At 38.8% G+C, this 11,620-nt stretch overlaps 2 protein-coding genes across 2 annotated transcripts; one reads left to right on the top strand and one right to left on the bottom strand.

Annotated features, from left to right (window-relative positions):
* On the top strand, positions 1–8,245 carry znf839 (zinc finger protein 839). The gene is made up of 7 exons (XM_077239913.1): positions 1–1,087; positions 2,046–2,933; positions 3,015–3,197; positions 4,050–4,142; positions 4,288–4,434; positions 4,517–4,651; positions 6,666–8,245. Exons 1-7 carry the CDS (start codon positions 263–265, stop codon positions 7,329–7,331), a joined length of 2,937 nt encoding a protein of 978 aa, XP_077096028.1. The 5' UTR covers positions 1–262; the 3' UTR covers positions 7,332–8,245.
* Positions 8,246–8,308: 63 nt separating this feature from the next.
* cinp (cyclin dependent kinase 2 interacting protein) lies at positions 8,309–11,143 on the bottom strand. The gene is made up of 4 exons (XM_077239915.1): positions 10,731–11,143; positions 10,456–10,588; positions 10,248–10,377; positions 8,309–8,632 (listed from the first exon to the last, which is right to left on the bottom strand). The coding sequence occupies exons 1-4, from the start codon at positions 10,895–10,897 to the stop codon at positions 8,430–8,432; spliced, it is 633 nt and encodes a 210-aa protein (XP_077096030.1). The 5' UTR covers positions 10,898–11,143; the 3' UTR covers positions 8,309–8,429.
* Positions 11,144–11,620: the final 477 nt, after the last annotated feature.

Here is an 11,620-nt window from a genome sequence, read left to right as displayed (position 1 = left end):
GTAATTTGTTATTACCCATCCTCCGTGCTATCGTCATCGGTGGCATGGACGGGAAAACCAATTGCCTGGCTACCGTTACCTTAGTAAGCGTCTCTGGATTATAACCGTATTTCAAATTTGAAATGTTTTTGACCAGGTTTTGAATCAACCTCGCAAATATTACTCACATTTTGAGTATTAATCGCCAGCAAGCAAACAGCTTCTTTTCGCGCTCTTGTTAGGATCCCTACGTCAGTTAGCAAGTTTTGCTCCTATAAACAAAATGGCGGACAATGAAGACGAAAATAATTCTGCGTCCAAATCTGCTGCAGCGAAAATGGAAAACGCCGACGCGAGCGAACCTCTGCAGCAGCCCGAGACGACACAAGCCGAAGCGGGAAACAATCAAGGAGACGCAAGCAACACGCCGTCCACCGCAGAAGGGGGCGTTGATCAAGGCCTCGTCGAGTTAATGCAAAGCGAGTCGGCAATGGATGTCGGAGTTGTGGATGGTAACGTTAACGTTACTCAGGAGGTGATCGGGCAGATCGTGAGTGGCGAGGTGATAACCGATTCAAATATCATTACGTCTTATGTTCAGGGCACCGCAGAGGCCGGTTTAACGGCAGAATGCACAACTGTAAGCGGCGACGTCTTAAACGCTCTTGCACCGACGACCACCATAATTTACGTGCAGCCCGATGGCAGCTTCGTGGAAAGCTCGGGCTTATCGGCTGAGGAGCAGCAGCAATTAATCGAGCAATTATCGAAACAACAATTAGTCCATGTTGCAGGGACTGAGACAGTTGCGAAACCCTCCACTGCCCCTATCGTGGACGTGCAGCAGGTTATAGTAAGTAAAGCACAGGTGATCGCACAGGCAGAGCCAGCTACGACCCATACAACTACCCCGAAGATACTGCAGAGATCTGTCACAGCGCAGCCGACGGCCTACATTACACTGGAAACCAGTAACTTGCAGTTGGCGACAGCGAACCAGCCACAGCCCGTCAGTATCGTGCAGAACGCGTCGCAGCAGCTGCAGAGCGTCGCCAAACAGGTCGCGCTGCAGCAGTCGCAGAATGGAGCCAACACGACCACACAGAAGGTACGATAGAGTCTTTCATAAGTCAGAGAGATTGTATGACAAGCCGATTCAATTATTTACTGTGCAGAATGGGACTGAATGGTTACTCAGAAAACCTTTGAAGTAAGTAATTAATTTTCCTTCCTTTCCTACCTTCTTCCTGTCGTATTCATTTCTTCCACTAGTATTTCCTCCTTTCCCTCTTGTTTCTGCGTTTACTTCCTTCCATACATACTTCCTTTCTTCTGCACATAAAATAACTTTCCTTTTCCCACAAGTATTTCGTTCTATAATTAAATTTTTTGCGTTTTCCCCTTTTTTTCTTCTGCACATACTTCCTTCTATACTTTATTTCCCCCCAAAGTGTGTCCTGCTGTAATTCCTTCCTCGCTTTTTCTGCACAGATTTCCTTCCATACGTCCTTCTGTAATTTTTTTCACAAGCATTTAGGCTACGTCTGTACTTTCTTTCAAACATTCTTCCTTTTGCACAAAATTCCTTCCTTATTTTCTTCTGCACATAGGCTACTTTTTCTTACTCCTTGTACTTCCTCACTTCATTTTGTGCTTCCTTTCTTCCACAAGTGTTTCTTTTTGTACTTGCTTGCTTAAGCACTTTTTTTCGGTGGATAGTTCTTCCTTTCCTTCCATAGGCTACTTATTTTTCTCTATACATCTTTCCATCCATACATTATCAAGAACTTTGAGATCCTATATTAGGCTTATTTCTTTGTTTTCACTGTTGTATAATATTTACAGTTAACTATGGTATTTGGGCAGAAATAAAGGTTAATAAGATGTAAAGTTTTTGTAAGGTCAAAGCAAATCTTTCTTCTTACAATAGTATGATGTCAAATGCATCCTTCTACCTATTCTGCTTAAAACCAGTCAGATATTCTGAACTGAATTAGCCCACAGATTGTGTAAGCAAATTATTTAGCCGTTGATTTCCAATGTTAATGTTGTTGTTGTTTTTCCAGGCAGCTGAGCCCATCCAAATTCAAGTGCAGGCACCTGTGAAGCAAGACAATAAACAACGGCAGACAACTCCAATAACAATTTTACAGTCGCAGAATCTGTCAGCCGGTCAGCCGCTGGTGAAAGTTTCAACCGTAGGAACATTAAGCAGCCCACAGATCATCCACATCACCCCTGTGCCTGGACAGCAGCAATATTTCTTACAAAACCCAAATGATCCTCCTATTCAGCTTCTCCTTCAGAAACCGGCTCCTATGGTTAGCACCATTTCTGTCCCAATTAGCAAGGTACATGTCCCTGCACCTGCCACAGTCAAGAGTCCATCAGCCAAGCCAGTTGTTCCTACCCCAAAGATCCTTGTGCCGTCTCCGAAAGTTTTATCTCCTCCAGCCAAGATAACAATGCCTACCAAAGTAATTACCGTGGAAACAAAAACTTCAACTCCAGCTGTTGCAAAGGATACCCAGAAAGTTAAGAATCGCCAGAAGAAGCCTCAAAAAATCCAGACGCGATCTGGTCGGGTGTCTAGACCACCTAAGCACAAGGTGAAGGACTACAAGTTTATTAAGAATGAGGACTTGGCAGAAAGCCACCAATCAGATTCAGATGACTACTCTGAGATAAGCGTGGAGGATGAGGATGGAGAAGAACGCGGGAAGAAGAGCTCAGATGTAACCCTCAATCTCCGTGACAAATCCTTTAAATGTGATACCTGTGATAAAGCGTACATCGGCGTCGCCGGTTTGAACAGACACTATAAGCTAAATCCCACACATGACAAGAACCCGACGCCACCTCAAGCAGAAGACCTCTCCACAACTAGAGACGAACAACCTTCAGGAACTGAAGTCACTGATAATAGTCATGTGAAAACACTCAGTACTCAAAAAGTAAGATGATTTGTTTTGCTTGCTTTATATTAGTGGTATTTATCTGATTAATCAAATAATCACAAGTTAACAATATTTCAGATTCAAGAAATTGGCAAGGTAGAACCCAGGAGACCTGGGCGGCCCAGGGGACCAGTACGGCCTGGCCGTCCTAGGAGGCCTGGGCGACCACCTAAGAGAGGACGACCAGGACGGCCACCCAAGTATCCCAGAGGAATGAGCTTAGAGCAGCAAGCACAAAGACAAAGAAATCGGCTAAAAGAAGTACGATCTAGATTGCTGCTGTACATTCAAATCATATATGCATGCATTCCAGGTGAAGTGTTTTTTTAAATAAATGCTTTGTTATAGTGACTTTTCACCATCATCTCTGTGGTTTGTACTCTCACATATTTGATGCGTTCCACCTATGAGGTAGTTACATCATGTAACTACTGCGTAAAATGCTAATGGTGAGGGCTGGCTAGGTGATACAAGGATAATGTTATAACAGTATGTTGCAGTGGGGTTCAAGAGTCAACTTGTGAAAAAGCTTATTTTTTTTCTTATTTTTAAAATTTTAGAGTTTCTTGCATTACAAATTAAGAGAAAAGTTGACTAAACTATATACATATCTTTAAAGCAGAATGGATTCTGATTGGCTGTTAATGTTTTTAGTGTTCATCAGCTAGAAAAAACGCTCTGGAAGTGATTCCAACAAGTGATTGTGTTGTTATTTTTATAGTTGTGCTGAGGACTTCCCTATTCTCATAGAATTAGAATGATTATTAAAACTTTATAGTTATTGTCCTTAGTGTGAACAGGCCTTTAGATTCTTTTAGTAGTCTTTTTATTTTTTTACACAAATGAATTCACATGGTCAATGTCACAAATTTGTTTATTTGATGAATGATTTTGAAATGGTGATGAATCTGAAAAGCTTCTTTATGATTTCTTTTACATCTTTGATAATCCTATAACTTGGTTTATTTTTCCATGTTTATATTCGATTTTAACTCCTAGATTTTCAGTGTGAACGGATACTTTTAAACCTTATTGAACGTCTATATAGAACTTTTGACTGTTGACTATAATTTTGAATTCACCCCTGACTGAGTATCTTTCATCTTTCTTCAGTTTATTAAACAGTACGATGATGAAGATCTCATGGAGATTGTTCTTCCACGTCTGGCCAGGGTCATGACTGTATGGGAGTTTGTGCTGATGAAGGTATGTTCAGATGTTCTGAAACATGGGATCGATTTTTGAATTTTGTCTTGTCCATTTCTCACTGTTGAATCAATATGTAAAATATCATGACATTACGTGTGTTGGAAGCATTTCATACATGCTTACAGTGTTCTTGTCCCTATAGGTGGAAAAGGGCTACCCATCAAAGCAACAGTTCCCAAGTGTGTACCATGAATTTGAACAACTACACAGCCAAGTGAAGCAGATGGCCCTGGAATATTTGCACACTTCACCAGCCTCTCGGCCAGCTATAGAGGTCAACAACATAGGAGTAAGTAATTGCTAGATATTTAATCATCTCAGCTTTGAATTTATATGGTATGTACTCAGGTTTGATCACAATGTCGTTCTAGGTTTTACAATCTCTGGGTATAACCGATCCCAATGCACTGAAACTCCTGACTTCCTCTGAGGGACAACAAAGTCAAAAGACAAATCAGTCAGAGCCAAGAGCAAATCCGGCCACAAAGAGTCTACGGAGTATTGAGGTACGTTCTGTGCACAAATAATTCCAATGAAGACTCCTTTAAATAGGTATACATTTCTCACCCCCTTTGTAAAATATAAAGGCAGTTATACATTTTCATAGTAACACTTAGGGTAACAATAAGGTTTTATTTGATAACATTAGTTGACTACATTACTTAATATGAACTAACAATGAACAACACTTCTACATTTATTAATCTTAGTTAATGTTAATCTCAGAATATACTAATACATTTTTTAGATTAAAAGCTGTATCTGTTAACATTACGTTAATGCACTGTGAACTAACATGAATATAAATATTTTTAACTAACATCATTAACAAAGGTTAATAAATGATATAAAAATATATTATTCATGTTAATGCTTTGGCTTATGTTAACAAATGAGACCTTATTTTAAAGTTACCATTTTCATGTTTAAAGAGAAACTTTAATTGTGATTTTGTAAAGACATGGTTTTTATTTAATCAAACAATTGAATAAATAATAGAAAAGTATATTTTTTTACATTGTAATTTTTTCAAACAATATTTACTTTTAAGTTGGCTTAAAAGGTAAGTTCACTCAACAATAAAAATGATCCCATAATTTACTCACCCTCCTAAGCCATCCGAGGTGACTTTCTTCTTTCAGCCAAACACAATCGGAGTTATATAAAAATAATTCCATTATGGGAGTGAATGGTACCCTAGATTTTGATGTCCAAAAAAGCACATCCATCCATCAAAAAAGTAATCCATACAGATCCAGGGGTTTAATAAATGCATTCTGAAGCAATGCGTTTTTGTAAAAAAAAAAAACATTTATAACTTTATAAACTATAATCACTTGCAACATGTGTCGGGTAAGAGGTCACTCTCTTTCACCGGAACTCAACTTACGTACTGCCATTACTGAAAGCCAGTGATTATAGTTTTATAGTTATAAATATGGATATTTTTCTTACAAAAACGCATCACTTCACTTCAGAAAGCCTTTATTAATCCCCTGGAGCCGTATGGATTACTTTTAGGATGGCTGGATGCGTTTTTTTGGGCTTCAAAATCTCAGGAGCTACTCACTCCCTTTATAAAGCTTAGAAAGAGCCAGGATATTTTCTAATATAACTCTGATTGTGTTTGGCTGAAAGAACAAAGTCATCTACACCTAGGGTGGCTTGAGTGAGTAAATTATGGGATCATTTTTATTTTTGGGTGGACTAACCCTTTAAATCTTTTTATGGCAGTATTAGGGTTATGTAAGATAAACATTTAAATACAAAACAGATGCTGTTTTTATTTCTTACTGTTAAAATCTAGAACAGAAAATAAAATAATCTTGATTTTTTTTTAAACGTTTTTAAAAGAAGCCTCTTATGCTCAAGGCTGTATACTTTAAAATAAATGAATTAATTAATAACTGTTTTTTAAAAGATATTTTAAAATGTAATGTATTCCTGTAAATACAGAGCTTAATTTACTCCTGTCTTCAGTGAGTGTCACATGATCCTTCAAAAATCATTCTAATATGCTGATTTGCTGCTCAAGATTTATTTTTATTTTTTTTATTGATGTTGAAAACAGTTGTGCTTAACATTTTTGTGGAAACCATGATACATTTTTTTTCAGGATTCTTTCACTAGAGATTTTAAAAGAGCAGCATTTATTTGAAATCGAAAATCTTGTGAAAACTTAACGTGTCTTGCTGAATAAAAGTATTAATTTCTTTATATATAGAAAAAAAAAATCTCTTATTTACTGCAACTTTTTGAATGGTGCTGTACTCAGTCCTACGCATATTTTGTGATCAAATCTAAAATGTTCTGTGGACCGCAGTTGGAAGGCCCCTAATTTAGTAGATGCTTTTATTCTATTGTTATCATGATTTGCTCCTTGTGGATTTTGAACCTGGAACCTTTCATTTACCTAGATCCGCTCTTTGAGCTGTTGTGTGCTACTCGTCATACTTTTATAGGAACAAAACATTGTTTACAGTGTATGGTAATCATATTTATTCTTCATCTTATCCTTAGAATGCCAAAATGCTGCCTCCTGCAAAAAGGTTTAAAATAGAAAACTGCAATGAAGAAACCAACGGCTATCAAGTTAATCAGAATGGCATCCAGAAGGACGAGACAGTTGACGGCTCTGTGATGCGAAAACCTCAGGTGGTGTTGACCAGACTGGAGAGCTTGACTTCTGTCGATCTAACCGCTGACGACGCTACACAGAGCGCTGAAAACGCCAGCCCACCGAGGACAGAGGAAGAGCCTATGGAGACAGAAGTTCCTCCTTCGGATTCTGATGCTACAAAAGCCGTAGAAGATCCAGAGATCTCCAAGGTCCTGAACAGCAGCATAGCCGTGGATATCGCGGATCAGATGAAACAGCTGGAACAGGCTCTGAGCACTGACTCCGAGTTTAAGAACTCGCAAGAACCGGCTCAGCAAGAGGTTCAAGAGGACCAGGTCGACGCTCTCGAAGATCCCGAGGCCATTCAGGTGGTGCAGGAAGAATCTTCTGTTGTTATCCAGACAGCAGAGGGGCTTGTCATGCAGAGCGCGGAAGAGTTAGCTGCCAAAGGGATCGTCATTGTCAACGGGCCCGATGGCACAATGATGCACATTGAGGCACCTGAAGGGGTTCCTTTAGAGACTGTTCATGCCCTGCTGGGCATTGAAACTGAAAGAAAGACTTAATGGAGTCACATCTTCACTTCCTGTTTTTGTCCATTATTCACACCATACATACGTTCTGTGTAATGGTGTTTTTCCAATGAACTTTTATTGCATTATTTGTAAATTTGTATAAAAACAGTATTATTATATAATAGTGTTTTTTCTGTTTATACAACAAAAGTCATTGTTCATTTTGAATTTTAGACAGTTCACTTATGTTGGCATATCTTAACAATTGGTTTCTGAGGAAATTATGTAGCTGCGTGTTATGTGTCTCAAGGGGAAAGTGATGACATGGTGGCATATGTGACACTAAATTTTGGAAGGAATCTAGTGCTTTTCATTTTGGAAACTGATTCTTTCGCAACATGCACAAATGGGAGCAAAGAAAAAACTATTTGCCAAAACTATGTTATGGACTCCAGCAAGGTTCAGAAAAGCTGTGGTAAGATCTTTGTGATGATGTGTCCACTTAGTTGGCCTTTCAGTGAAATCTGTACATAACCATTTCTTTTGTTAGAAACCCAGGCTGTAGTTCTAATACAGTTTAAATTGGTACCCCATGACATATTTTATTTATTCAAACCTTCGTTTGAAAATGAACCTTTAACTGGTCGTTCCCCAGAGGTTTGGCACAAAAACATGGAATTTTGAGATGTCATAGGAAGGGGATGTTTTTCATAACAGGCCACTCTAAGCAGTGAGAAAACGTCTAGATTTGTAAAAACTGACGAGGTTCTTAATCTTAGACTGCAGCCTCATATGTTCCATTGTTTCCGTTATTTAGTAGTTTGTCCAGTGCAAAAGTCATTTGAAAAGTTGTTGCACTATTTTATTACTTTTTATATAATCTCTGGTTTACTGTTTTGAAACATCTCAGCATTTTTAATACAAAGGGACATGTTCAAATATGACATTAAAACTTTTGTGAGTCAGTTTATGGAGTTAAGACTTTGCATGGTAAAGACTGATTACGAGGGAATTATGACAAGAAAGTATTACAGTATAAAAACAGCATTTTATTACTTCTGAGAGAAATTTGAAGGATAAACAGATAAAAGCTATATACATGTCGGGATATGCTTTTAATTTGTCCTCAAGCATAGATTCCAGACTGAATTACAAAGATCTGTGACCCGTTTCTAATAGCAAACTCTCTAGCAGCAGTTTTCCACTGTCATCAATGTAGGGTTGATACAGCCAAGATGACAGGTAGACCATTGAAAGATCAGCATTAGAAGTGTGGGCCAGTTCCTGAAGTATGGTCTTCTTCAGTGCCAACTCTTGCTTGTATGACTCGTAAAGCTTAGAAGATGCTTCAGCTGCCATGAAGAGGACAAAGAAACAAAAGGTCGAGACTTAAGTGATAATTCCATTTTAAAAATTACATTGTGATAACATATGTTTTACATGTATTTCAGATACCAATCTCTGCAAATAATATATGATTTCATTATGGTTGTCCGGATCACATTTGCAGGGTAATATTTATTCATATTCATTTTAGAACCAAACAAATTCTACTGAAGCAGTGGTTCTCAATCCTTGTCCTGGGGACCGACAGCTCTGCACATTTAATACAGGTCCTTCTCAAAAAATTAGCATATTGTGATAAAGTTCATTATTTTCCATAATGTAATGATAAAAAATAAACTTTCATATATTTTAGATTCATTGCACACCAACTGAAATATTTCAGGTCTTTATTGTTTTAATACTGATGATTTTGGCATACAGCTCATGAAAACCCTTAATTCCTGTCTCAAAAAATTAGCATATCATGAAAAGGGTCTCTAAACGAGCTATTAACCTAATCATCTGAATTAACTCTAAACACCTGCAAGATTCCTGAGGCTTTTAAAAACTCCCAGCCTGTTTCATTACTCAAAACCGCAATCATGGGTAAGACTGCCGACCTGACTGCTGTCCAGAAGGCCATCATTGACACCCTCAAGCAAGAGGGTAAGTCACAGAAAGAAATTTCTGAACAAATAGGCGGTTCCCAGAGTGCTGTATCAAGGCACCTCAGTGGGAAGTCTGTGGGAAGGAAAAAGTGTGGCAAAAAACGCTGCACAACGAGAAGAGGTGACCGGACCCTGAGGAAGATTGTGGAGAAGGACCGATTCCAGACCTTCGGGGACCTGCGGAAGCAGTGGACTGAGTCTGGAGTAGAAACATCCAGAGCCACCGTGCACAGGCGTGTGCAGGAAATGGGCTACAGGTGCCGCATTCCCCAGGTCAAGCCACTTTTGAACCAGAAACAGCGGCAAGAGCACCTGACCTGGGCTACAGAGAAGCAGTACGATCTTGCTTGAGGGTGTCAATGATGGCCTTCTGGACAGCAGTTAGGTCGGCAGTCTTACCCATGATTGCGGTTTTGAGTAATGAAACAGGCTGGGAGTTTTTAAAAGCCTCAGGAATCTTTTGCAGGTGTTTAGAGTTAATTAGTTGATTCAGATGATTAGGTTAAAAATAATTAACTTTATCCCAATATGCTAATTTTTTGAGAAGGACCTGTATGTGTCCTTTATCTGACACACCCAGTTCAGTTCAGAGCTCTTTCCCAATGAGCTGATGATCTGAATCAGGTGTGTTAAATGAGGGAGACATACAAACTGTGCAGAGCTGTGCGTCCCCAGGACCAGGATTGAGAACCACTGTACTAAAGCAGTGGTTCTCAAACCTGTCCTAGGGACCCCTTGCCACTGCACATTTTGCATGTCTCCCTCACCTAAGACACCTGATTCAACTTATCAGCTCAGTAGTACAGGCTGCAAGACTTGAATTGGGTGTGTATGATGAGGGAGGCATACAAAATGTGCAGTGGTGAGGGGTCCCTAGGACTGGTTTGAGAACCACTGTACTAAAGTAAAGTGGACTGCATTCATATAAAATGGCATAACTTGGTATATGATTATGAGCTTTTCTTTCTCATACCAAACTGATGAGTGGGCCACGTGTGAAACGGTGGTTCTGCTCTTCCTTTCTCTCCATACTGGAATGCTTCTAGCTCACAGATCCCACGCTCATCACCAACCATCTTCTCCATCTTTGACAGTATGTTTGCCTTTGGTGAAACAATTTGGACTACATGAAAATGTTACAAAAACACAATACTGGTAATGCTCCTTCTCCAAAACTGTACCATCTTATCCACAAGATCTTGTAACTTCACACATTTTTCCTCAAGCTCTTGGTTGCTCTGTTTAATATTCTTTGAAGGGTCTCCAGCTGCCAAACTGCCTCCTTCCATCACCATATCAGACTCCATATTTGATCTGGGATCAGAGAAAACAGGCCACATGTGTAAAAGAGCAGGCAGATTGCAAACAAACGCATTTATATAAATATCTGATTATATTTTTATTATATATTTTTTAATATTTAGTATTTATTGTTCAATTGACATGTTAAACTTACTTTTTGTTCAGTCCCAAATTAACTATTTTAGTCGCAATCATGGATCCCTCGTCATTTAATCGCTCCCATTTCATGATGAGATTATGCCAATCTGCAGCGTCGTCCTTTAATTTCCTTGCACTTCCGGTCAAATTGCCTTTTTTTCCAGGGGTCGTGGACTCCGACATTATGCATTTATTATTATTATGTCCAATGCATAAACAGCCGCTGAATTAGGTTGTGCTTTTCATCATAACGCAATTTATTAACTGAGAGCAAATTAACTATTTGCAAATGTGTCTCCTCTGTATAGTTGTCGTTTAATTCCTTCACACACAATCAAAGTATTTTAATTCGTTACAATCAAAAACATCGCAGAAACTCACGTGTTTCTTATTTTCTCTACTTCTACCGTTTAATGCTATGACCATGGCAGAGTGCGTTAGTGCCACCTAGTGGGACAGAGATGGCACTAACATGGTCACTAGTGCCACCATGGGACATGGTCACTAAATTAATTTTTTTTAAATAAAATAAAAAGTGGTTCTAGAACCCGCTCTATGGATCTGAGTTCTGGGGTACACCCCACTTTAATTATTTTTAGCCACATTTTGATTGGAACATCATTGTAAAAAGCTCTTTGTGCTTTGTCTCTCAGGTGATTTCAGGCCTTCGTCTCTCAGGTCAACAGCCTTGTTGAAGTTTCCGGTGTTCAATTTTACTACAAGGTTTGTGTAGTTTTGAGCGTGTTCAAGAGACATGTTTTCTATTAAAATAGTGTAAAAAAAAAAAATGCATGTAACTCATGTATACAAAATACGTTTTCAGTATATTGTGGACCATATTTATTTTTCAAATGTTGTAGTAATCTGTGTGGTTCAAAATGTATAGTTTTAATATTGCCCTTGTGA

This window comes from Siphateles boraxobius, unplaced genomic scaffold, assembly GCF_051911475.1.
Source record: "Siphateles boraxobius isolate OS27281-9 unplaced genomic scaffold, OSU_SipBor_1 22, whole genome shotgun sequence".
In the NCBI taxonomy this organism is placed as follows: Eukaryota; Metazoa; Chordata; class Actinopteri; order Cypriniformes; family Leuciscidae; genus Siphateles; species Siphateles boraxobius.
The sequence above is the reverse complement of the archived record's forward strand: the minus strand, read 5'-3'. Positions and strand labels throughout refer to the sequence as shown.